At 37.2% G+C, this 24,493-nt stretch overlaps 5 protein-coding genes across 6 annotated transcripts; 2 read left to right on the top strand and 3 right to left on the bottom strand.

Moving 5' to 3' along the window:
* The first annotated feature begins 258 nt into the window (after nucleotides 1–258).
* On the top strand, nucleotides 259–5,980 carry LOC114481808 (5-hydroxytryptamine receptor 3C-like). Its single transcript, XM_028476846.1, has 11 exons — nucleotides 259–513; nucleotides 605–765; nucleotides 1,216–1,260; nucleotides 1,411–1,520; nucleotides 2,969–3,138; nucleotides 3,246–3,400; nucleotides 4,147–4,357; nucleotides 4,468–4,663; nucleotides 5,030–5,048; nucleotides 5,250–5,384; nucleotides 5,446–5,980. Exons 1-11 carry the CDS (start codon nucleotides 477–479, stop codon nucleotides 5,671–5,673), a joined length of 1,467 nt encoding a protein of 488 aa, XP_028332647.1. The 5' UTR covers nucleotides 259–476; the 3' UTR covers nucleotides 5,674–5,980.
* Nucleotides 5,385–7,359, bottom strand: LOC114481855 (tubulin-specific chaperone C-like). Its single transcript, XM_028476914.1, has 2 exons — nucleotides 6,290–7,359; nucleotides 5,385–5,550 (listed from the first exon to the last, which is right to left on the bottom strand). The coding sequence occupies exon 1, from the start codon at nucleotides 7,336–7,338 to the stop codon at nucleotides 6,292–6,294; it is 1,047 nt and encodes a 348-aa protein (XP_028332715.1). The 5' UTR covers nucleotides 7,339–7,359; the 3' UTR covers nucleotides 5,385–5,550; nucleotides 6,290–6,291.
* Nucleotides 7,360–8,924: 1,565 nt separating this feature from the next.
* On the top strand, nucleotides 8,925–14,680 carry lrrc59 (leucine rich repeat containing 59). The gene is made up of 8 exons (XM_028477053.1): nucleotides 8,925–9,076; nucleotides 9,214–9,323; nucleotides 10,065–10,124; nucleotides 10,599–10,757; nucleotides 11,557–11,661; nucleotides 11,745–11,817; nucleotides 11,912–12,106; nucleotides 12,653–14,680. Exons 2-8 carry the CDS (start codon nucleotides 9,222–9,224, stop codon nucleotides 12,931–12,933), a joined length of 975 nt encoding a protein of 324 aa, XP_028332854.1. The 5' UTR covers nucleotides 8,925–9,076; nucleotides 9,214–9,221; the 3' UTR covers nucleotides 12,934–14,680.
* Nucleotides 13,764–18,770, bottom strand: nat9 (N-acetyltransferase 9). 2 transcript variants are annotated; one of them, XM_028477055.1, is made up of 6 exons: nucleotides 18,594–18,770; nucleotides 17,617–17,726; nucleotides 17,316–17,456; nucleotides 17,149–17,208; nucleotides 15,766–15,821; nucleotides 13,764–15,657 (listed from the first exon to the last, which is right to left on the bottom strand). In XM_028477055.1, the coding sequence occupies exons 1-6, from the start codon at nucleotides 18,668–18,670 to the stop codon at nucleotides 15,496–15,498; spliced, it is 606 nt and encodes a 201-aa protein (XP_028332856.1). In that variant the 5' UTR covers nucleotides 18,671–18,770; the 3' UTR covers nucleotides 13,764–15,495. The 2 variants fall into 2 exon arrangements, with proteins under 2 accessions (XP_028332856.1, XP_028332855.1); XM_028477054.1 differs by having other exon boundaries at nucleotides 13,766–15,657; nucleotides 15,727–15,821.
* A 918-nt stretch (nucleotides 18,771–19,688) lies between these two features.
* On the bottom strand, nucleotides 19,689–24,258 carry syt15 (synaptotagmin XV). Its single transcript, XM_028476845.1, has 8 exons — nucleotides 24,252–24,258; nucleotides 23,982–24,171; nucleotides 22,840–22,967; nucleotides 22,212–22,504; nucleotides 21,320–21,487; nucleotides 21,056–21,164; nucleotides 20,792–20,974; nucleotides 19,689–19,828 (listed from the first exon to the last, which is right to left on the bottom strand). The coding sequence occupies exons 1-8, from the start codon at nucleotides 24,256–24,258 to the stop codon at nucleotides 19,689–19,691; spliced, it is 1,218 nt and encodes a 405-aa protein (XP_028332646.1).
* Between the last annotated feature and the right edge of the window lie 235 nt (nucleotides 24,259–24,493).

The following is a 24,493-nucleotide window of genomic DNA, read 5'->3' as shown; positions in this document are numbered from 1 at the left end:
ATACATAAAACATGGTTTATGTTGTAAACATGATGAGTAGGCAACAGGCACTGTTGGATCTAATGGAGTTTACATGTTCTCACAAGCATGAGTGGTATTTATTCCAGGTGATTAGATTACTGTTTGCACTTCAACAAAATATGGATTACAGATACATTTTTAATCATGTCTTTTGCTACAATGTCTGTGTTTATCCTACTTCGTAACAGAATAAAAGGCCTGTTATCCACTTTTGGAAACCATTCAGACTGCGTCCCTTTATGTGTCTCAGAGGAACATTAGTGGCTTCCTCTGTTTCATCTTCTTTCTGACTAACATGATTTCCAACGGTAATCATGGGTTGGTGATTAGGTTTGCCCTGCCTACTTTCAAGAGAGAGATGTTTCCTCACCACAGTGTGATTTTTCTAAAGAAACACACGTTTATTTAGCCCGCATGGCAATCGTAACCTTGGACGCTCTTTCATTTTGCCCACGATGCTCGTTGGTTTCTTCCTTCTGCTCATCCTAAGAGGTAAGCCTCACAAACTCACCAAAACTAAGATTATAGTTCTTTATCTTTGCAAACATGACAAGTTGATGGATTTCTGTCTTTTTAAAAACAGATGCTGACTCAATGGGGACATTTTGTAGTTATCAGGATGTTTTAAACTATCTGGACTTGACCAGAGCGAATGAGCTGTTCTCAATGACCCGGCCCGTTAAAAACCACACAAAGCCCACTGTGGTGTACCTGGAACTTGCGCTTTACGCCATCCTGGATGTGGTAGGTTCTCCGACGAATGTGTTTGATGAATTACGTGTAATGCATGAGTTTAAGTTAACCTTGATGAGGCATATCGAATATAAATTACGACCAAGTCTTTGAATACTAGTGACGGAGTCAGCAGATATACCTTTGAAGAGAAATTCCCAACATGTATGGCAAAATGGGTTGGCCTTTGTTGGATTACTTTACAGACTTTTATTTTGAAAGACATGTTAATCATTGGTTGGGGGTTTAATCCTTTGGATTAATATTTTGGATAGTAGCTTCATCCATAAGTTATTCAATACTCATGAAACTAATAGGTCAAAACTTATTAAACTAAGACTTGTGGTATTATTCAAAAAGGCTAATGTTAAAACAATTTTAATCTTTACATTTTACAATATTTCGCTCATCATTGTGCTTAAGATGTTACATAAAATTCTTAGGTGTTTTTCTTGTTTACAGAAAGAGATTGACCAGACATTTGTTCCTTATGTTTGGATCTCCTTAGTGAGTATTTGTCATACGTGTCGTTACAATGATACCTTTTTTGTATTTTTCCTATCCAAATCTATTTCTTGGATTAATGTTACATGTTACAAATGAGTAGTTTTCCTGTATATGTCCGTACAGTTTTTCTCTGCTTGATTTCATTTGCAGAGCTGGATGAATGATTATATTTCCTGGGACCCAAATGAGTTTTGTGGTATAAACCATGTGACTCTTCCCGCTGATGTGCTGTGGAAACCAGATCTCACCATTATTGAGATGTACGTGTACACATCCGTGCACTTAGATTGACAAATCATCATCATACCTATACATGACAGTGGCCCATTCTTCTTCATTAGCATAACCATCAGTAGTCTATTCCTGTTAGCAATACTGGTGTATAATGAAGCATAATGGTGTTATGCATTTCTGAATATTTAATAATGGTAACCAGTAGGCTATTAATTTGTTATTGTCTTTAATTGGTAAGTAGGCTAAGCTAATATTGCAAAATATACCATTAACATTAATTTGGTCTTTGGTTTTGTTCACCAATAATCTTCATGTCAACTTTACAAGCATTTTTATCACCGTGTTAGCAATAACACATTAGGCTACATATTGACTCTTGGGACAGCTTTTCGTATCCATCTTTAAATGCAAAACTTTATTAATGCTGCAGACATTAGCCTTGTAATTTTAAGAACTAGCCCAAATTAGCATCTCTTGATTTTACTCTATTAGCATTGGTATTAGCTTTAGCAACAACATTACATTTGGCTAATGTAATAGTAATATTGATGCTAGAGCTAATAGGCTACCAATGCTAACACAGTAAAATCAAGATGTTATTACAAAGGAAAGTTACAAGGCCTATGTCTGCAGTATTATGAAACTTTTGCATTTAAACACGAAAACTTTTTGCTATGCTAAAATCAAGATGCTAATTTGGGCGAGAAAGATATTATAATCATTAGCATATCTTACAAGCCCAATTTAGCATCTTGATTTTACTGTGTTCGCATTGGTATTAGCTTTAGCAACAATATTATATTAAGCTAATATTGACATTCTGGCATTATTGGAACTAGAAATAGCATTAGCATAGCAAAAAAAAAAAAACCTTTTATAATACTGCAGACATTAGCCTTTTAACTTGCTTTTGTAAGAACTAACCCAAATATTAGCATCTTGATTTTACTGTATTAGCATTGGTATTAGCTTTCGCAACAATATTATATTAAGCTAATATTGACATTCTGGCATTATTGGAACTAGAATTAGCATTAGCATAGCAAAAAAAAAAATCTTTTATAATACTGCAGACATTAGCCTTTTAACTTTATTTTGTAAGAACTAGCCCAAATATTAGCATTTTGATATTACTGTATTAGCATTTGTATTAGCTTTAGCAACAATATTATAATAGGCTAATATTGACATTCTGGCAGTATTGGAACTAGAATTAGCATTAGCATTGCAAAAAAAAAAAAAAAAAAAACCTATATAACACTGCAGACATTAGCTTTTTAACTTTCTTTTGTAAGAACTAGCCCAAATATTAGCATCTTGATTTTATTGTATTAGCTTTTAGGCTTAGCAACAATAGGACATTAGCATATCACATCATTACATTATGTAGCCTACTAATAGCATAGCAGTATAAGGTGTCACTGTATTACAAACAGTTTTAAAGATAGTTGTGTGTTTGTGTGTGTTTTAACAGGATAGAGAAGGACAGTGCTCCTCAGAGTCCTCATCTCAACATCGACTCTGATGGTTTGGTCAAAGTGAAGAATGACCAGGTCCTGGTGAGCACCTGCCGGATGCACATCTATAAATTCCCCTTTGATGTTCAGACGTGCAGCATCACTTTTAAATCTGTAGTTCATCCTGGTGAGACTTGATGTTTCCCTGCATTTCTACTTGCACTATAGCACTAGAAAGTCAGCTTTTATTGACATTTTAATCCCACTCTGCTTTTATTCCATCTGGTCTCTCAGTTTCAGAAATACAACTGGTAAACAAACCAGTTTCTGTGGAGCTCAACCAGTGGACACAGGAGGCGATGCGGACTCAATACGAGTGGTTGTTCATGAGCATGACGGTCAGGAGCGAAGTGGACGAAATAACCAAACAAGATAAAATCATTTACACTGTGAGCAGAGGTGTAAAGAGCACTGATATATAAGTAGAAGTACTGTTACTTGATTATAATTGTACTCAAGTTCAAGTGCAAGTAAGTAATAAGTAAAATACTAAAGTACAAGTAAAAAGTAGCTCAATTAAATAGTACTCAAAGTAAAACTCACGAGTTATTTTCACCCCCCACGTTTATTTTTGGTAATAAATCTTGCCACGGATCCCTTTGCTTACAGTTAATATCTCATGTATAAACTTAAAAAGTAAGAAACAAAATCTTGAACTTAATTTATTTTCCACTAAGGCATCTGTATAAATTAAAAGGTTTGTACAAATGCACAATTTTTTTAAATAAAAATACATCAAATTCAAAGTAAAAATGATCAGGTTCTAAGTATAGATACATTTATTGAACTGTAAAACAGTGCAAGCATTTATGGATTATGTTCAATGTGCTTCACCAATCACCAAAAAATAATAATTTACTCAGTAACGGTTAGGCTTAGAAATGTAATGAATGACTTTACTTTTTTTTAAAACGTACTTAAATACAAGTTAAATTACTGATTTAAAATATACTCAAAAAATACCTAATGCAACTCAATTACAGTAACATGAGCACTTAGTTGTAATCCATTACTTCCATGTGAGTGATCAGAGAACTTTTACATAATTTGGAATAGGCCGGGTTTTTTTTTCTCGGTTTCATCCATCTGTTGTAATCCAAATAAAACACTTATACCATCTGATATACTTTCACAGATTAAAATGAAGAGACGGTCTGTTCTCTACATCATTAACTTCCTGTTGCCGGTGCTGTTCTTCCTGTGCCTGGACCTGGCCTCCTTCCTGATCTCAGACACTGGGGGTGAAAAGCTGAGTTTTAAAGTCACTGTGATGCTCGCTGTCACTGTGATGCAACTCATTCTCAATGACATCCTGCCTTCAACGTCCAACAGGGTCCCACTCATTGGTAATTAACCTGACCTTTCATTTCTGACAGCGAATGGACACTTGTCAGTCTGATACATTCAAATTAAAATGACTTATTTGTGTACAAGGAGTTCATTCACTGTCTTTCAGCAATCTACTACATTGGAGTATTCTCTCTGATGCTGCTCAGTCTGCTGGAGACCATTGTTGTGATGTACCTTCTGGAAAAAGACTCAACGTCTCAGGACCAGAACACGGACACAAGCAGCGAGTGCCGCCTGAGTGAGGATGAGGACGAGGAAGACAACCTTGGCATGTGTGATCCATTTGTCGAGAAAAAACAATAGTTTTTCTCTTTTTGAATTTTTTGCATTAATGAATCAGATGAAAAAAAAAAAAGAATCAGATGGAGGCCAGACTTGGATGTACAGTAGTTAGTACCTGGTAGAGTTAAATACTGCTAATAAAGTTTTTGTATTAAATTAACCATCTTATTTTTTTCTTTTTTGCAGATCTGGTGTATGGTCAGTGATATGTTTTATATAATACAATGTACATAAAGTATATTTTTTCAAACGTAAGGTGGATTTTCAATAAAATGTATTGCGTTAATTGGGAGAAATAAAGTGTTTAATGTTAAAACCTCAACATTTTCTACCTTTTTAAGTTACTGCTAACTGCTTCTTACCCTCCAATTAACGTGAAACTGTAGTATTCAGGAAGACTATACAGTACCTATGAAATAGCTCCCAGTTTCAGAAAGTTTGATGACCCTTGCCACTGTGTTAAATAATACAATTTGTATTGGTGCAGACTGAATATTATACTTAAAAAAAGTATATTAAATACAAATATTTTTACTGTTTTTTTTTTTATTTCTATTATTTTATTTCTATTCAATATTTCTTAAATAATATGCAATCAAAGCATAGCCATTTTTTCGTCAAACGAGCAGTCCTACTACTAATGTGTTTTTCATGTACCTTTTCTCAGAAAAACACAAATGGTGTCGTTGTGCGTGTATCTGTGATCGATCTGCAGGAGGATCTCTGACAAAACAGTTGAAGGTTGGGGTTTTTTTTTTTTTTTTTTTTACTTAATTCTTAATGACTCCAGTTTCCTTTCCAGCATAGCTGCAGGTATCTGTCACATCATGGGCTGCCGGACTCACAGAGGCTCTCAGAGGAGGTGATGAAGGAGCTGATGAAGACTCTGACCGTTCTCCTGAACAGGCTGAAGGAGGAGAAGAAAGTCAGCTACTGGGGCAAAAAGTCCAAAATGATCAACAAAGTGTTTTTTATCTTCTATGTCACAGCTGTCAGCCTGTTTTTAGTCAGCATGTATATCAGCTGGTGACAGTCACTTTCTCATGTGTAATCATTGCTTGCTTATTTACTTATAAGTCATCACTTCTGCCAAGGAGGAAATATTTTCAACAGAGTTTATCTGTTTGACTGTGAGCAGGATTGCGTCAAAAGTACTTAAAGGATTTTTGACAAAAAATGTAATCAAAGTTAGGCTTTACGCCATTGAAGATACCATTAAATTTGGAAGGGGATCCGGACCAGTATACTGATTCTGGATCAGTTTAAAAAATCCCCATATACCATCATTGGTGAAATTTGAATCGTTCATAATTGACTGAGTTTTAGGAAATTTGACTAAGTAATGTTTAATCCAAAAACGATATTTGTCGCTTTGCTTTCTGATTGCTCTTTAGTGGATATCTATTTTGTTTGTTTTTTTGATTTTATGTATTTGTCTCATGTTTTCTTTTTTTGATGTCATGAGAAAACTGGAATAGTGTTGTGGTCTATTGTTAGATTTGTTGAACACACGTGTACACACGCACGCACGATGTATGAACAGTGTTCTCTCAAAAAGAAAAAGTAATAAATTAACCATTTGTTAATACACCAGGTTTGTTTTTGATGTGATTTGTGTGCAAATAACTAAAAAAAAAAAATTCCACCTTTAGGGATCCCAGTTGTTCTTCCTTTCTCCCTCTGGAATGACTGTCCAGTTTGGGGATGGCGTCCCAGTATCAAGCCAGTTAAAGTCATCCACCTTGTCCCAGTTGTTTCTGTCCCTATCCAGGCCAGACAGACTAAAGTCCTCTTCCAGGCGAGGGTAGGACCAGGTGAACGGGGCAAAGCCCACCCCACTGCAGTCCTCTATGATGGCCCTGCTAGTGACGTGCACATACACCTGAGTGTTGGTGGTGTTGTGGGTCCGCAGCTGCTGACAAGGAATGGCCAGGGTGCTGTTTGTGCAGTGATCTATGAAGACTGAGCTGGCCACGGGTCCACACAGGATCTCACAGTCCTCTATGTGTTTCAGGTGCAGTGTGCTCGGGGAACCAAACAGGCGAACCTTGCAGTTGGTCAGGTGGGTCAGCTGCACGTGCTGTTTGCTGATCTCCTCTGAGGTCTTGGTCACAAATTCGTTGCTGAGGTTGGAGATTCCACACTGTTCAGGAGCTGGTGGTGCAGACGCATTATCATTATCTACCTTGTTGTTACCTGACTCAGCTTCAGGTGTGTTAGATGATCCAAGCTCTGTTTTCTGGGATTTTTCTGTAGCTTTGGTTCTGGTTCTGAAAGAAAACGTCTTCTGAGGCAGACACGCCTCCCTGGTTTCTGACAGAGAGTTCTGTAGTTGTTGTAGAGCAGCCTGGGCTTCTCTCACATCATACTGCGTTAGAAACAACAAGCTGTCGTTCAGAAACTTCTGTAACTGTTGGACTTTGTTCGTGGCTTCCTCCAACCTTCGGGTCGCCTCGGCCCGGTCCGTCCCGGAGCATTCTGACAGTAGCTGTTCGATACACGCCCGCTCCCCGTAGAAAGTGCTGGAGAAATACTCAGCTTTTTCCTCAGCGACACTGCTACTCTCTTTAGCCTCTTTACGGCGTTCAACGTCTTCTAACCTGGCCTCGTGTCGCTTCTGGAGTCGCTCCTGTACTTTACCAGCATAATTTAATTCAATAGCTAAGTCATCGCCATCTTTCGCCACAGAAGCCATTTTTACTACTGTACCGGAAGTGCGTCTTCTTCCCTGTAATTAAAGAGAGCTAACCGGAAGTTAACATGTTTTTTTTGTTTGTTTTTTTTTTAAATCTTTTTATGATTTATTTATTATCATATCATGCTGTAACAATTGTTGAACATAATTTTCACAGCATTTTTATTCTATTTTATTATCTGGTGTTTATCCTCCCTTGGCTCGCACATGGCTGGGACATGTGCCTTCTTTTGTTATTATACCAGGACATTTGTGATAATCAGGGTCAAAAGTTTAAATCTAACAATATTATTTTAATTGGAAGATGTTTTACATTTACAAATCAAACGATCAGTTATTATAGTTAGTTAAATATGACATTTTACTGCTGATATAAAGCAGTACAAATTATGTTCAGGATTATTGATTTAGTCATTATTATGACTTATCATTTGGGGGTCTATTGTGTCTGCTTTATTTGATTTATTAGGTATATGTGTATGAGTTGTTTAACTGTGTATTAAGTTCATTATTTAAAATTGAATTGTTATTAATTTGTTAATGATTTAGATTTTGTGCATTTTGGTCAAAATCTCTTTTTTTAATCTGAGTGTCCTAGTTATTTATATCTGATTTGTCTAATCATTTACATACTTGCTTGTGTTATTGTTAGGTTTAGATTAGGTTGAAATCAGATGTTCTGAATTTGTTCTGTAGGCTTTGAGAAAGATGACCTGAATATATTTTATTATGGGTAAATAAGAGCTATTTGACATTTAATTATAGTATGTTAAAAAAGAAATCATGAATAATAATCCATATTTACACAATACATATACATTTTAAATCAGGGCACAAAGGCACCATAACACAGTCTGGCACTTTCTGAAGAAGTGAACATTCACATTCGCCTATAACCTCAATACAGACAGAACTGAAAAAGGAACATACAATGCAGTGACAACTTAAAAAAAACAAGGACATTTTGATTTCTTTATTAAATTTGGTGGCATGTTTGTTATTTTGTCTGACCAATATCAGAGACTTGAAGTATTCACTGAACCCGATAATAAGTATGAATAAAATGTTTAGCCATTAAAACAACACAATTTAATTAATGAAAAATTTTAAAAAAATCAAATTTAATTTAATTTAGCTAAATTGTATTTACATTTCACAAAATGACCACACACACACACACACACACACACACACACACACACACACACACACACACACACACACACACACACACACACACACACACACACACACACACACACAAACAAAACAAAAAAACACTAAAAAGCCTCCAAAACAACACACATCATGGCATTAAAACACACAAAATCACAATAAGATGCCAAACAAAACAAGAACATACAAAAATGAAAGGGAAACAAATGACATACAAATGAAAAATGCGCAAAATGACTCCAAAAACACACAAAACATGAACAAGAGCACACAAAACAACAACAAACAACAAAAAACACTAAAAATGGCTCTAAATTTTATTTTATTTTATATTGCACGACTTCCTCCGCTCCACTGGGGGCGCTGTGAAGTTTATCGTACACACGCTGCCGCACAACAGTGACGTGGATTTTCATTCAGTCAGTGGTGCCAAAAAAATCGGGACCAGTTCAACATTTGTCAGCTTTTTCTACGCACTATTTCCTCATTTACCTGGAGAGTTTCTCATTTTTGGCCTTAAATCTTTTATTTTTAAAGTCAAACTCGTGCCGTGTGCAACAAGGTAAGATGATAATCCTGAAATATGAAGTTATCTGGGGGTTTTCCTGCTCGAAAGTACTTGTTATTGAAGCAGTAGTGTTTTTCTATGGTCTCAATTAATAGTCTGGGCTTTGTTTTTTTTGTTTTTTTTTTAAATAGAATTCAGGATGAGTAAAAACAGCAAAGTATTGAATCTGAAGGATAAAATCAATGGAAACGAGATGGACCTGAGTCTGAGCAACCTCACCGAAGTTCCTGTCAGAGAGCTGGTAAGACTGGGAGAACATGCAAACTCCACACACCAGGGTTTAAACTCAGGGTCTTCTTTCTGTGAGGCAAATGTGCTCTTGTATTTTATTTTGAAGGAGGATTAGCCTAGCGGCAGATACTTAGTCCATTAGTAGACTGACACTAATAACTTATAAAATACTCTTTTATTTACTTTTAAGTTACATTTTCTATACTTTTTTTTGGAAGTTTTAATGAGCCTGTCTCCTGCTAAAGTTGTAATTCGGTGAATAAGAAGCCTAACATTACATAATATACAAATTAACATCCAAAATGTCAGCAGAAGATCACACAATAACAACAAAATAAATTCCCAAAATAGACAAATTGACTCCAAAGACATGCAAGATGTCAACAAAATTACTCAGAAAAATATGAAAACAAATACTAAAATACAGAAAATGACTCCAAAGACACGCAAAATGTCAACAAAATTGCTCAAATGACAAAAAATATAAAAACTAAAACTAAAATACAGAAAATTACTCAGAAAACACTCAAATCAACAAAATAAATTCATAAAATGAAATGAAAAATACATTAAATGACTAAAAACAGAACCTCATTAAAAAGATAACAATGACAAAAGCCTTTATTATCACTCAGATTGCTCCTTATTCTAAATTATGACATTCAAAGTTGCCCATCCTTGATCTAATTTATTTAAACTGTGTTTATTTTGTGTGTATCGCTCATTAAATCTTTATTTTTTACTTTAACAGGCTTCGTTCACAAAGGCAACTGTGTTGGATTTGTCCTGCAACAACATAATCTCCATTCCTGTGAGTATTTTCCTTTTTCGTGTAGTACGCAGCTGTGTTTTTTTTTTTTGGTTGTCAGAGAAAATGTCCTGTGAAAACATGCTGAGTGAATCCTAAGGGTAAAGGAAGATAATCTAACCCTGGTCCACAGAGAAGCCTCGGAACATGTCAGCAAACCATGATCTAAACACATCTGAGCAGAATTGTGAAACTTTTTTAATTAAACAAAGAACTGAACCTCAAACTTCTCAATTTAGGTTTGTTGAAAAACCTTGAAATGTAATAAAGTACATAGATTGCACCACCTATTGGCCACAGTGTGAACAACAGCCAGATGTGATCATTTGAATGCGGACTATTCCTCTAAAACTAGAATTATGTACAGTACATGTGAGGTTTTACATCTTTTATCGAGAAAATAGTCTCACAAAAAGGCAAACTATCATTTAAATCACAGGAATGAAATGACTGACGTCTCTTCATCTTCTCCAACAGCTCGAGTTCTGTAACCTGACTCACCTGATGAAGGTGGATCTGAGTAAAAACCAGCTGACCTGTTTGCCAGATGACCTTGGGAACCTAGTCAACCTGCAACATTTGGACTTGTATAACAACAAGCTGACCATCCTGCCAGCCAGTTTCTCTCAGCTCAGGGTAAGTCGAGTGATGTCACCGCTTGAATGTGGTTGATTTGCGCAGATCAGCCATAATATTATAACCACTTCTGGCCTATTTTTCACTAGATCAGTGGTTCACAGCTTGTGACAAAGTGGGTTGCAAGAATTTGCCTTTGCAAAAAGTGTATTTTTAAAGGAAATTAATGAACGCAGAGTATTAATACCTATGCATGCTTTAAACAAAAGGTGTCATTGTTTTTTTTTTTTAAATTTAATTGTGCATGTTCTTGCAAAATAAATACACAAATAAAGCAATACATTTACTATTTTGCAGTGGCAGTGACTCTTAATTTTGGATTTTTTTTCCATTAAAAAAACATTCAGTTATGATAATGTAACTTGTCCTATGTGAGTACTGGGTACCTTAAATTATTTTTTTTACTATTTTGTGCGCATAAATGATAAAAGCTCATTTTTTAAAAGTGTATAATTATTAGTTGTTGTGAAAAAAGCGATAGATTAATCGCATTGTTATTATTGACGAATATTAATTGATTCTTAAATTTCCAAAGATCAATTATTTACATTTTTCAAATCGGGATACAAACAGTTGAGTCCTCCTAATTTTATTTGACTATAGAGTATTGACATTAATGTGTGGTGTAACTCAAGAGAAGTCAAATAATTAAACAACTGACTGATTTCACATGGAAGATAAATAAGTTAAAAAATATATATATTTTAATTTGTTTCATTTATTTTTTTAATATTAAAAATAATCAAAAATGTAATCAATAATAATTAATAATCACACCTGCATGCATGCGTGTTTTCAGAGTCTGAAGTGGTTGGATCTGAAGGACAACCCACTAGAGGCCGATCTGGCCAAGGCAGCTGGCGACTGTCTGGATGAGAAACAGTGCAAACAATGTGCTACCAAGGTAACGGAGGAAGATTGACCAATCAGAGAGGACTCAACGATGAGGATGATCAAAACATCTGATCACATCTGATGTCTCCTCAGGTTCTGCAGCACATGAGAGTCATTCAGGAGGAGGTGGATCGGGCACGAGAGAAACGCCTCTCAAAGGTTAAAGGTCAGAGTGCTTCTCTTTGTTACTCATGTTCATGTTAGTTTGGATTATTTATTCCATATAAATGTAATGTTTTTGTTTCTGATTGTGGACTCAGAGCTGGAGAGGAAGAAAGAGGCCAAGCAGAGGGAGAGGGAGGCCCGGGAGAAGGAGCAACGTAAGCGTGAGAAGGCAGAGGGGAAAGAGAAGAGGAGGAAGGAGTACAACGCTCAGATGGCTGCGTTAGCGGCGCAGGAGCAGCAGAAGAAGAAGAACGAGGAGAAGAAGAAGAAGAAGAACGGACAGGCAGCAGGTGGGATTAATTATCAATGATCACAGGACAGTAGGAAACGTCTCAATGTTTCATTTAAGTACATTTTCTGAAAAAGGTTGTCTGAATAAATGAAGCCTTAACACACGAGTGGCCGTTCAGAGCATCTGATTCAGCCCTCAGGAGAAAGTGAAAACGACAGAAAACCTCAATCATTGTGATCTACCAAACAATTGAATTTTAAATTGTATGTTTTTCCAAAATCCTGCAAATTTTCTCAAATTATTTCACAAAATATCCCCTAACTAAATAAAAATTGGTCAAAAAAAATCATGATATTGTTGATGCCTTCTATACTTTGTCTAATTTATAAATAGAAGTGTAAACTTGGGCACAATAATGTTGAAATTGTTCATTTTCCCGCCTATAACCTGTGGCCCACTTGCGATCCAACTGGTCTGTATTTGGCCCTTGAACTAAAATGAGTTTGACACCCCTGCCTTAACATATTATTTAAAAAAAGAAGACAAAATTAACTTGCTGGAATTATTAGGAAACGTCTCGCTAATGTTTTGTCTTTTGCTGCAGAAAAAAAGCTTGTGGGGGAGTCGACGCCCAAACCTCAGCGTTCCCTCATTGGCTTATTCTTTAAGCTCCTCCTCCTCCTGCTGCTGGGATTGGTTGGAGTGGCCGCCGCCTGCCGGCTGAGCCACCTGCAGAAGGAAGCCGTGTGCGTCCCTATCAGCGCCGCCGTGGACGAGGGTCTGACCTGGGCCAGAACGCAGGAGGGCGTGGTCAGAGAGCTGGCTCAGAACCTGATGTCGGCCGCTAAAGAGCTGCTGGAAACTACGCAAGCGTCCAAGAACTGAACCAGCAACCCTCTGCGCTCAGTCCTGGGATTATTTTAATGTACTGAGATTGAAACGGGCTGCTGTGCATCCCCTCGGTGCTGATCAATGTATGAATGGACAAAAAAAAAAAAAAAAAAGGGGAGGGGCTGAAATCATCTTAAATTCCTATGGAATTGTGGTGGCGTTTGTACTCTGTGTTTGCAGACTGTCTGAGATTCAACATCAGCTGGCCCTGTGCGTCCTGCTGCTGCCACATGGAGCTCTAATGTAACGCTCTGAAAGCATCACTATACACACCAGCACCCATCACCTGATTATACTCCCATCAAATGCCAAAGACCATTAACAAAATCTATATTTGGAAGATAAATTAACATTGCCACTGTCTACGAGTTTACTTTACAAGTCATTTTAATTTCCTGGTAAATTCACACATGCTGCTTATTTTAAACTCATGATTGAATTTCTCAGACCAGATCATGTTTCTTTTCCGAAGTCCTTTTATGCGTTTGTGTTTAAAGTTGTTTTTTGTGCTTTCATCTGCGGTAACAAAAATGTAACCCTGACTTGTTTGGGACGTGCTAATTCAAGCTCCTATTCAGTCTTTGCTGCAAAGCTTTGTCTGTCTTTAAACCTGGTCAGCATCATTAAACAGCAATGCACTGTGATCAATGATCCACTGGCTTGATTTGATGGTGGAAAGACTGGGAGGTATTTTTCTCTTGTAAAAATTTCCCAAATTCCTGCAGTTACATTAAAAAAAAACTGAAAAAAACGGTCAAAGTCCTATAGACCATCTTATTTAAAGGAAGGTTATTGACGTGTTAGTATTTTACTTTGAGAACATGAAAGAGCAGAGTGACTGCGTGTGCAAAATAAAATTGGAAGCCATTAAATTAAAGGTGATAATGGAAGAGAAGAATAAACATTGTTTATTTACAGAAAAGACATCGGACAGAAGAACAAAGGGATGTCATTGACTTCCCAAAATAATTCCAGCAAGTTCTTTTTGCCTTATTTTTGAATAATATGTTAAGGTTTTATTAATTTAGACAACTTTTTTTGAGGAACTTTACTTTGACATGTTTCAACGGTCAACTGCCAGTCTTTTTCGGTGGACATGTCAAAGCGATCAGCAGATGCCTTTGAAGAAAACTGGCAGTTGACCTTAATCTTGAACATATTGTAGCTCATCTTTGTTGCTAATGCACCTTTTCACGTGATGTCAGCACTTCACTTAGCAACGTGCCCCGCCATTTTAAGAGGGTTGTGCATTTGCCTGACAACCGCTATTTACCACTGACAACACGGTGGAGATCTTGCAGTCTGGCTGATTTTTATCGTAGAATGCCCAAATCCTGCATAGTATTTGGATGTCATAACCACACCTGGCTGAAGGAAAAGAGAACATTTTACAGAATACCGACAGAAAAAGCCAGAAATGGAAATTATGGATCCAAGCACTGAGACGAACGAATGACAACGGAACTAAAATCAAAATCAAAGTGGTTGTATGTTTGCAGTAGAAATTTTGTTAATGGCAGGTTGTGTATTTTGGGATCTAATTTCTTCCTGACTGATTTTATGACAGAAATCGTAATCTATTCAGTAATGACTGAGATGTTTATGGCTAGTTAGCTAGCTAGGGCTAGGCCTAACTAGAGGGCTTTCATGCTGGGTTTGTCAATGCCAGAGAACCACATGAGTGAGCGTGAGAAATTAAACTAAAATATGTAATGAATGAAAATGTAAATGTATAACTTGAAGACAAGCAATGTGAAATTAACAGTAATTATCTAATGCGTTGACTTGTATATGAACTGTAAGTATATTAAATAAACAAATGCGCTTCATATACCATTTATGTTTTAATTTAGGCTTATTATTATTATATTATTAGCAGCGCTAGCCTAGCATAGCCACATCGCGTAACGAGCCGATTATCATGATGACACAGGCCTATATAGACACAAAAACATATACATAAGCCTACCTTTAAGAAAATATATGCATCCAAGCTTTTGTAAGTCCTCATCTTCTCCATTGTGTGGACGCCAGGGCTGTTAATGAGCTACTCTTAAATAGCAGGCCAGTGGAGATCTGGCCATGTTGGGTCGTTTTTCCATGAACCTTGAGGTGCTTGTTATGGACACGATTCCAAACAAACCATATGTAACTTCCCATCATGTTGGTGCTTGGCCTTTGGCTCTAATCTGCTGAAATATTCGTACAACATTGAGTAAAACCTTTGTGTTGTACACAGTAAATAGTGTAAATAGCGGTTGTCAAGCAAAAGTTTACCCCTCTTAAAACGGCGGCGGGCGTCGCTAAGGCAAATGTCCTGGATGATGATGTCACCGCGAAAAGGTGTATAAGGAGGCTTCTAATAGTTTGGACAGGATGAAAAGATGCTAAAATGGGTTCTTGTGTCTGCTCGCTATTGTTTCATAAATCACTGAGGTGGGAAATCCTGGTCCTGGAGAGCCACAGTTCTGCATGTTTCCTCGTTGCAGTGCAGCAAATGGTAGTGGTGAAGGTTTTAGTGAATTCTGGAGACGACATGATGCTGCACGAAGAAGTTTATGGAGCGTTTGCTCCGTGTCGTTTCGTGGCGTCTGCTGCTCGTGCCTGTCTGTAATCCATGTCCATCACGTAGCCCGAGTCATCCAGCAGCTCTGCCTGAATGGACTCATCCACCATCATCTCTAGGGTCACTTCTTTAAACACCTTACACACAGACACCTGATGACACACAGCCACATTAGTTAAGTTCACTTTAACATGTTAATGAAACATCATCATCATCATCACCTCCTGGAAACCGAGCTTCTTAAACATGGCGATGCTGACCTCGTTGTCCAGCCCTATTTTAGCTTGAAACTTCCTGATGTGAAGTTTGGTGATTCCTGTTGAGACAAAAACACTTCGATCTCAACGACACAAACTCCAGCTTCACACAGACTGAGAGGTTAACTAAGGTTTCAAATTTTAAAAAACGCCTTCATATCTATTTATAGGGAGCTGCACAATTTAGGACACCCTCAGGTCATGGAGTCAATTATCACGAAACCCTCTGTCATTTATCAAACCAAACGGACTAATTTGTCAAACCAAATGGCCTCAGGCTTCAAAATAAAAGTCATCAAACTAAACGGTTGTTTTTCCTGCATTATTACTTTCAGTTTAATTAGTAAAAAGAACAAACTTGTCAACAAATCCAGATACAGGTCTTGCCTAGTTTTCTATTTATTTTGAAAGGATAAGATACAGAAATGTTTAATTTAACTCTGTGTTTATTAAAGGGTACCTGTAGTGAAAATGGATATCACAAAAAATGTGTTCAATGTATTATCAATAAACAAAATATGTGCAGCTTTTTAATTAAAAAAACACATTAAAAGGAGTTCTTAGAACAATTTCATACCTATAAACTATGGACAGTTGCCATTTTGCACAGGATATGACGCACTTTTGTTAATTCCTGATAGCTGTTGCTAAGCAACAGTGAGTCATTGGTCTACAATTTATGAACAATAGCGGAGTGTAGAGTCAATAATTGCAATAACAACAAAAGAAAAACCCCACAGAAACAATTGTTTGGCGTCTCTAACTAAATAACGACACTATGTCAGAGTTATATTTTGTTCAGTGCTTTGAGATGACTTTGTTGTATTTTGCGCTATATAAATAAAGTTGAATTGAATTGAATTATCCAGACATTGGCTCCATAATATCGGTACGGGATACACACTAAAAACATTTACTTTCAGACAAAATTGGGTGATATGGGAGGACCGCTTCAAGCTGAGCTGCTAAGAGAGGGATCTGCGGGCTAAGCTAAAGGGCTAAGCTAATGGGAACAAAGATTACATCTGAAACCAGATGCTGTCGCGACAGAATTTCTACACAGAAAGTCTCAATGCAGCTTAAAACAAACAATACGTTGAAAATATTAAAGGAAAGAACGGCTTTTCAACTTACTACGCCATGTCGTGTTTTATGAACTGAGGCCGTCGAGACAGATGACTTTTATTTTGAAGCCCGAGGTTGTTTCATTTGTTGGCGTTTAGTTTGACAAGTGAGGCCGTTTTATCTGACGAAGGTTTTGCTGAGTCATGAGTCCGTTTGATCTGAAAAATGACTCTGACACCTGAGGATGTCCTAAAATGTACACAGTAGCTACACATTAAAGATAGTTGCAATAAATAATCTGACGCTCTTTCAGTTGCTCACCGTAGCACATCATCATCCGCGTCGCCTCCTTCCCGAAGCCTTTCCCTTGATAATCTGGCTCTGATAAAGACACCATTTCAGCATCGGAGAAAAAACTACCAACATCAAAATATGAACTATGGAATTTTTAATCCAGTTTAAGGTTGAACACATTGAGAGCATGTGACCTGCTATCATAATCTCCAGCTCAGCCAAAGAAGGCTCTAAAGGGTCAGTCAGAAAGATGTTGACATCTCCCACCATGCACTGCTCCTCCTGCACTCGGGGATCTGCCCATCGCTGCTTGTCCAAGATGATGAACGTGCACTCTGGAGTAAAAAAAAAACCAACAAAAAAAACAACTATTATTATCACAGTATGTGTTCCATCAACAGCTCATATTACAAGCTAAAAGCTGAAACTAGAATGGGATTCCACGCCGTTGTGATAAGTCTGTAGATGTATAACCTGCAGAAGATAGATTCTTACTGTCGTGGTCGTCCCTCCAGCTCCTCTGCATGTCGTACTCCTGCTCCAGGGTCAGCGGCTCAGAGGCGGTCAGCTGCTGCAGCTCTGGAGACTTCATCCACTCGTGATACCTGCAACCACCACGTCAGGGTTGGGGTTGATTATAGTTTTTAATTACATCTTCAATTATCAATGTTCATTTACAACTCAATTATGATTACGGTGACCGCATTTTTTCCAATTTCATTTGAAATTACATTATTATTTATCCCCTGAGAGTCAATTACAATCATGTTCTCAACTTCATCTTGTGTTTTGACCCATGTCTTAAATCAGCTGTAAAATACACTAAAATAAATAATACTATAAGACTATCATCTAATTTGTTTTGCACCTCTTGGTTATCTTGTTAGGTTTCCTTAGCCAGGAAAATATAGGTTTTACATGTTTTAATATTGAGTATAGCCCTCGATTTAAAGTTTCCCATTTAATTAAATTGTAAAAGATTGTTATTAAACATTTTCTATAACAAATACAAAGACATTTATCTGAACTAACTTAAATTGCAACATTACATAAATACATCATAATTCTAATTATAAAATAAAATCATAATAATATATAATATAACATATATTGTAATTCATTATCAATTACACGATTACAATTATAATTCCCCCCAACAACTCACCCAATAACACTTCACAACCCTGCAACTCAATGACCTCCAACAACAGTATACTTTCTTTCAAAAATAAAATAAAATAAAATATTGTAATTCAAAGACCTCAAAACTAGATTAACTAATTAAAAACAGTGTAAATAAAATAATTGGAAATAGGGTAAATAATGACATTGTTAAAATTTTAAAATGAATCACTGAAATTAGAAAACAACAATAATCACGTACTTAAAATATATAGGATTGTGTGCATTAGAAAGGGCAATAAATCACATACGAAAGAAAATGTCAGCAAAAGTACTAAAAGTTGTGTTACCTTGTCACGTGGTTTTCATTGTAAGGAACCAGTGCGACTTTGTGTCCTTCCAACAACGTGTTCTCGTTTATCCTCATAGTGATATACACGGATTAGAAGCTTTATTTGGATTTTTTTTTTTAAAAAAAAAACACTACAAGAGCATTTTCTTCTCTCTGCTCATGTTGTGGTAAAGAACTTCCTGATGCTTTTGCTCGTTGGTCCATATAGCAGCTCAGTTTGGAGACAAAACGAAAAGAAGCGCCCCCTGCGGTGAATATGGGTAAAGCTTTCTCTGTACAAAACTCTAAAATCAGAGAAAATAGTGCTATAATAATAATAATATAATAATAATAATAATAATAATAATAATAATAAAAACTGATTAAATAAATAAACAATTGCAACAGTGTAATAAATGCTTGGTCATCATACACACAGTTATACACCATAACCATCTTCCACATCCAAATGTAATGGTCGTTTTGGTGAATTTATAATGCATTGCACTGTTTTTACTCTATTTTTATTGTAAAGTCTCCTTGTGTGGCCTGAAAGGTGCTATTAAATAAAATGAATTATTATAATCTACCATAATAATAATTACATTTATTTTCAAGATATCCAGGTTTGAAATGTATCCCATGAAATAACAACAAAGAAACAACTAAATAAGTGTTTCTATCTATTTCTGTCTTACTTATTTTCTTTATCTAAAATTGTTGCAAGGATGGAAATCATTCGTCATTTTACGGTGAGTTTCTTTGGCTTTTAGTGAAAAAAGGAAAGAAAAATTTCCAGCTCTTATTATTAATATATATTTTGGCTGGTTCTTAAATTTATGTTTGATTTTTAATGGTAAGGAGAAAAGTCAATGCACTTGTTGCTGCATGTTTTCACTTAAAAACCCATTTTAAGCGTAAATAAAAGTCACAAACATTGGTCACAACAGTTCTAAACATGAAACATCTGTCTATAGTTTATTTTTTATTTCTTCACTTTCCACCTTCAACAGGACGTACAATATCACATCAGTTGTTATTTTTGATCGGGACATTTTCGGACACATTTAAAGGTGCTATACCCTCCCAGTCTACTTTTATTTTACATGTGTTTTTAAGCGTTCCTGCTGAGTTTGTGCCACAGTTTGACCGGCCGCTGTGTGGGGTTGACCATATCCATCCAGTGCTGCAGCTGAGGGCCCCTGGCATACATGAAGGGGCCCAGAAGGAGCTCACCAAGCTGGATCGGAGGCTCTGGGAACACAAATTCAGACAATAACTGAGCAAAAACACACAAAAAATGTTCCACCATTAGTATAAAACAAAGAGAGACTATAAAAGGCAGAGCCAGTAATTGATTTCTTTCTTTTTTTTCTCTTTATTTCAAATATCATTTTAAATGAACAATTCAGTTAAAACACAAGGACTCCAAACCCGAGGCCACAATAATGTTTTTTTTTCTTGATTTTCCCTTTGTTTTTATTCTGAAACTGTAGCTAACCCTTTGTTAACTTCCTGTTGCTTTCTCACACTGCTCAATTGACCAAACTGCAAAAAAACTGAAGTACAAAAAAGAATAATGACCAATCAGAGCATTAATACAGGGGGGAAAAGGTTTTGGTTTTTTGGGATCACTTTCTGTATTTTTTTTTTTTGTTGTTGTTGTTTTCTGTAGATTCCTGTCATTTTGTGTAATTATTTCAACTATTCGTGTGTCTTTGGAGCTACTCCATAATGTGTTCTTGTTGTTTTGTGTTCTTGTTGTAATTTTGTGTATCTTCCTGTCATTTTCTGCATTTTTGTTATCAATTTGTGCATTTTTGGGGTTAATTTCTGTATTTTTGTTGTTATCTGTATTTTCCTGTCATTTTGTGTAATTTTGTTAATAGTTTGTGTGTCTTTGGAGCTATTCTGTAATGTGTTGTCATTTTGTGTGTTTTTGTGGTCATTTTGTTTGATTAAGCGGTTTTTGTGTCTGTCATTGTTTGTCATTTTATGTTTTAGGAGTAATTTTGTGTATTTTTTTAATTTTTGTGTGTGTACTTTGTGCATTTTGCTGTTGATTTGTGTGTTTTGGGGAGTTATTTTGTGTATTATCTTGGGCTTCATAATCCTTCCAACTTCTTGAATTACAATTTTGGCAGATTTGCTTTGAGGGCCGTAAAAAAATAAACTGAGGGCCACATGTGGTCTGTTGTAATGAACCTTGGATGTCACCTGAGGCAATGACGTGAGGCTGCTGGAGCTCAAACCTCAGACACGCCTCGTCTAGGTGCTGGGGTCGTAGTTTGAAGGTCATCCTGTGGTTAAAGTGAACATCCTTCACTGCGTTCACCACACAGCTGCGTTTGACCTTCATCACCTGAGTGTGGATCCGTAAGCTCACCTGGACGCACACACCTGCAACGGGACATGGACAGACGGATAGTGTCCTATCAGACAGTAGTTAGACTCTAATGCAGACGTGTGAACACTTCAGACCTGTTTCAGTGATCAGCTGTAGACCTCGAGCTCTCAGAACTCCCACCGAGAGTCTCTGCAGGGAGGGGCTGTAGCTGAGAGAGATCATCACGTCACCCAGATCTGAACTCTGGGACATGGGTCAGATCGATGTGAGTGTTGTTATTATAATTTACAAATCTGTTGCTGTCGTAACCGTAGTTAAATTTTAATTGAGTTCAGATAATTGACTTTGTACTTCAGGCCTTCAGAGATGTGTGAGTGCACGCGTGTGATGATGAGCACCTGACTTTCTTCTTCTGTCTCCAGGTCTTTCCAGAGCACTCTGCCTCCGTGAGCCAGTTCACCCTCCATGGGAAACAGCACCAGGCCCACAGCGTGTCGTTTACCATCCAGACTTACACTCAGCACACACACGCTCAGTGTGCTCTGGGACACACACGCGGCAGACACCTATGTACAAACACACATTTATATGACCTCAATAACTGATTCTGTGAAATACAGGGAATATACAGTAGAAGAATATTAGGGAAATATGTTTGAAACAACATATTATGCTCTTGAGTAAATTTCAAAACATATGTAATATACTATTTACAAGAAACTGATTGCCTTAAAGCAGTGGTTCCCAACTATTTTTGGGTCGTGACCCCATTTTTTTATCGCAAACCTTTGGCGACCCCAGAGACACTTTTTTCTTCTCATATTTTTTTTTTATTCTTTATTTTACAGTTGCCAAAAAGATATACAGATATAAACGTGCATTTTTCCCTCATATCCCTCCCTCTCCCCCTCTACAATCATAAGTAACGATGAAATGAACATAGATTTTAACATAATACATAAAAAATGAAGAAAAAAAAACAACCATATCAGGATACGCAATAGATGGAAGACTCTCCGGGTCATCATTGATCCAAGATGAGAGAGACAACTCGTCTGGATCTGCACCACCAATAAACCGTAACTTTTCCAAATATTATTCCGTTTCCTACGTACCAAGTCTTTCCCTGTATGCCTTTGCCTCTATAACGCATTTTGAGGAGCTTTTCTGTGGTTTCGGACATTTATCCATCGCAGTGTTTACCTCCCAGTGCCTCCAATATGGCTGCTCATCCGGGTTACTGCCCAGAACATGACGTAGCTGAAAACCCTCTATCTATACCTTCCTCACCTGGAAAACGCAGCAGTCGTTAAACTCCGGGTCTGGTCCGGTTCCCCTGGCTTTCACCTGCCGTGGGCGTCGGTCATCAGGGAGAAGCCGGAGCTCCACTAGTGTGACGTTGCCATGGAAACGTGGAGGCAGGTTGCCAAGGCGAAGCAGGGAGACAGCGAGCTGCTCGCTGCTGGGTCGGTACTCTACGGAAAAGCAGAGGCGGGTTGCCATGCCGGGGGGAGGAGCCACAACCTCATTTAGAGGAGGCACCGGGTACAGACCCGCCAGGACCGTCCCCACAGGGTACAGACCTGCTCCAACAGGACAGACATAGAGGAGAGCCATCAGTTAGAGCAGTGTTGGCACTATTAACTTATTGCCTTATTTTTGTTTTATTATCAATCCACAATTTTAAGTATTGTGGATTGATTGAATATAGTATATTCCACTTAGTTTAAGAGCAGAGGGGAAAAAGGGTTTTGGCTGTTTTGCTTTGAAAGAAAAAAGGCATTTGTTTAGGGGCATTGCAGTCGCCTCAGTTTCCACAAGCATCAATGAGCATCAATAAACAATATATAATTCATCATCGTGTTGTTCATATGGCTCCTAGTTGTGATTAGCGCTGATAAAATCATCAACTACTCACTCCTCACTGATAGAGATCCTCGATGAGTGAGAATGTCTCCCTGAACCTCCAGTCTCAACTCTTCTTCTTCTCCTTTCTCTTCCTCTCTTCCTGCACGAGGAGGTAAAACAAACGGGATCTCACTGGGGCTTTAACAGAGAGCAGAAAATATAACAGGCTTCATTTAGAAAAGACGACAGATAAAAAAGTTTTTATAACCTGAGAGAAATGAACATTTCTTATCATTAATGTCGGGAGTTTAGAGTTTGGGTCCATTGAGCAGAGGTGGCAAAAGTACTAGTCTTCAGTACTCAAGTAAAAGTATAGATATTTGTATAAAAAATGACTCTGGTAAAATTAAAAGTACGGAAGTTGCTCCCTTACTTCAGTAAAAGTAAAAAAGTATAGGCTACTAAATGTACTTAAGTAAAAAATTAAAACAAACGTTCCTTCAATAATAAGACAGGGTTTTTAAACCAGCAGATTCCATATCTTTTTATTTTATTTAAGAACTTGTTCATGGAAACAAGTTAAATCTGTTACCCTTTATAATTTAGCGCTCATTATAGATAACATTTGCAAATAAAACGTGTCAAAAAAAAAAAAAAATGCAAATGCTCAATAAAACCCAGACTTTAACATTTTTTAAAAACTTGAAAATGTTAACCATAAAATTAAGGGACCTGCCTAACAGAAAAAAACTACCAAAATGTTGCATCTTTTTACAATGTGGCGTCATCTTAGAAGGTCTTAAAAGTAAACAAGCTCATTTTTAAATGTAAGGAGTAGAAAGTACAAATATTTGTTTAAAAAAGTAAAAAGTATAAACTCGCCAAAAACATAAGGCAGTCGCTATCCGTATGGTTGCCGCATCAATATACAGACATTCTACCCGTACACAGCGCTATTATTTGGCCAGTTTAGGTTACGTGACTAAGATTAAACCTAACCCTAAGACGCTACGTACTTGTACTTCAGTAACCCTACCAATAGCACCGGGGGTTGTCCATATGGCAACCGTACAAATAGACACTTTCAAAAAATAAATACTCAAGTAAACTACTCAAGTTCAGTAATGAAGTCTTTGTACTTTGTTACTTGTCACCTCTGCCATTGAGACATAATTCAACACCATAATGATGGTGTACCATGATGATACTAACATGGGCCAGGATCCCTGACCCACCAGGATCACCGGAGCAGGACCTGCTGGTACTGTGGGAACCATGGAGAACAGCTCCTGGTACTGACTCTGCACTTTCTTCCTGCTCCGCAGAAAACACACCAGTAACACCAGCAGCACCAGCAACAGCAGAGCTACTGACAGACCAGCAGCCAGCAGTGACACCTGGTCTTAGCAAGCAAACAGGAAAAAAAAAACCCTAAGTATGAACAATGTAAATGTGCAACAGATTCTACATTATTCCACTCACCGGCCATGGAGGAGGAAAATCAGCTTCTTTTATTCACAGTCTTCATTTCAGACTAGGCTTTCTTTCTTTTTCTTTTTTTTTTTAAAGCTACAACTCTGACTTTGCTGTCTTTTTTTTACTGGACTTGTTCACAGATGGAATATTCCCACCATGTCAGGATGTTATCTGCAGGGCTGGATTAGCTTTACCTACCAGAAGAGGGATACAGAGGTCCAAGAGAAACTGTTTCACCAGTGCAATAT

Source organism: Gouania willdenowi, chromosome 19, assembly GCF_900634775.1.
Source record: "Gouania willdenowi chromosome 19, fGouWil2.1, whole genome shotgun sequence".
Classification (NCBI taxonomy): Eukaryota; Metazoa; Chordata; class Actinopteri; order Blenniiformes; family Gobiesocidae; genus Gouania; species Gouania willdenowi.
Note: the sequence above shows the minus strand (reverse complement) of the source record. Positions and strands in the feature narration are given on the sequence as shown.

Excerpts from the sequence above, each read along its gene's own strand:
- LOC114481808 (XM_028476846.1), top strand. The coding sequence starts at position 477 with ATGCTCGTTGGTTTCTTCCTTCTGCTCATCCTAAGAG. Across the intron at positions 1,261-1,410 it reads CTTATGTTTGGATCTCCTTA|AGCTGGATGAATGATTATAT; the intron begins GTGAGTATTTGT and ends TTTCATTTGCAG. Across the intron at positions 3,139-3,245 it reads TAAATCTGTAGTTCATCCTG|TTTCAGAAATACAACTGGTA; the intron begins GTGAGACTTGAT and ends CTGGTCTCTCAG.
- LOC114481855 (XM_028476914.1), bottom strand. The coding sequence starts at position 7,338 with ATGGCTTCTGTGGCGAAAGATGGCGATGACTTAGCTATTGAATTAAAT.
- lrrc59 (XM_028477053.1), top strand. The coding sequence starts at position 9,222 with ATGAGTAAAAACAGCAAAGTATTGAATCTGAAGGATAAAATCAATGGA. Across the intron at positions 11,662-11,744 it reads GCAAACAATGTGCTACCAAG|GTTCTGCAGCACATGAGAGT; the intron begins GTAACGGAGGAA and ends ATGTCTCCTCAG. Across the intron at positions 12,107-12,652 it reads GAAGAACGGACAGGCAGCAG|AAAAAAAGCTTGTGGGGGAG; the intron begins GTGGGATTAATT and ends CTTTTGCTGCAG.
- nat9 (XM_028477054.1), bottom strand. The coding sequence starts at position 18,670 with ATGAGGATAAACGAGAACACGTTGTTGGAAGGACACAAAGTCGCACTG. Across the intron at positions 17,727-18,593 it reads AATGAAAACCACGTGACAAG|GTATCACGAGTGGATGAAGT; the intron begins GTAACACAACTT and ends TGGTGGTTGCAG. Across the intron at positions 15,822-17,148 it reads GCGGATGATGATGTGCTACG|GAATCACCAAACTTCACATC; the intron begins GTGAGCAACTGA and ends TTGTCTCAACAG.
- syt15 (XM_028476845.1), bottom strand. Across the intron at positions 22,505-22,839 it reads AGGATCTCTATCAGTGAGGA|GTCTGTACCCTGTGGGGACG; the intron begins GTGAGTAGTTGA and ends CTGTTGGAGCAG. Across the intron at positions 21,488-22,211 it reads ACGACTGCTGCGTTTTCCAG|GTGTCTGCCGCGTGTGTGTC; the intron begins GTGAGGAAGGTA and ends GTTTGTACATAG.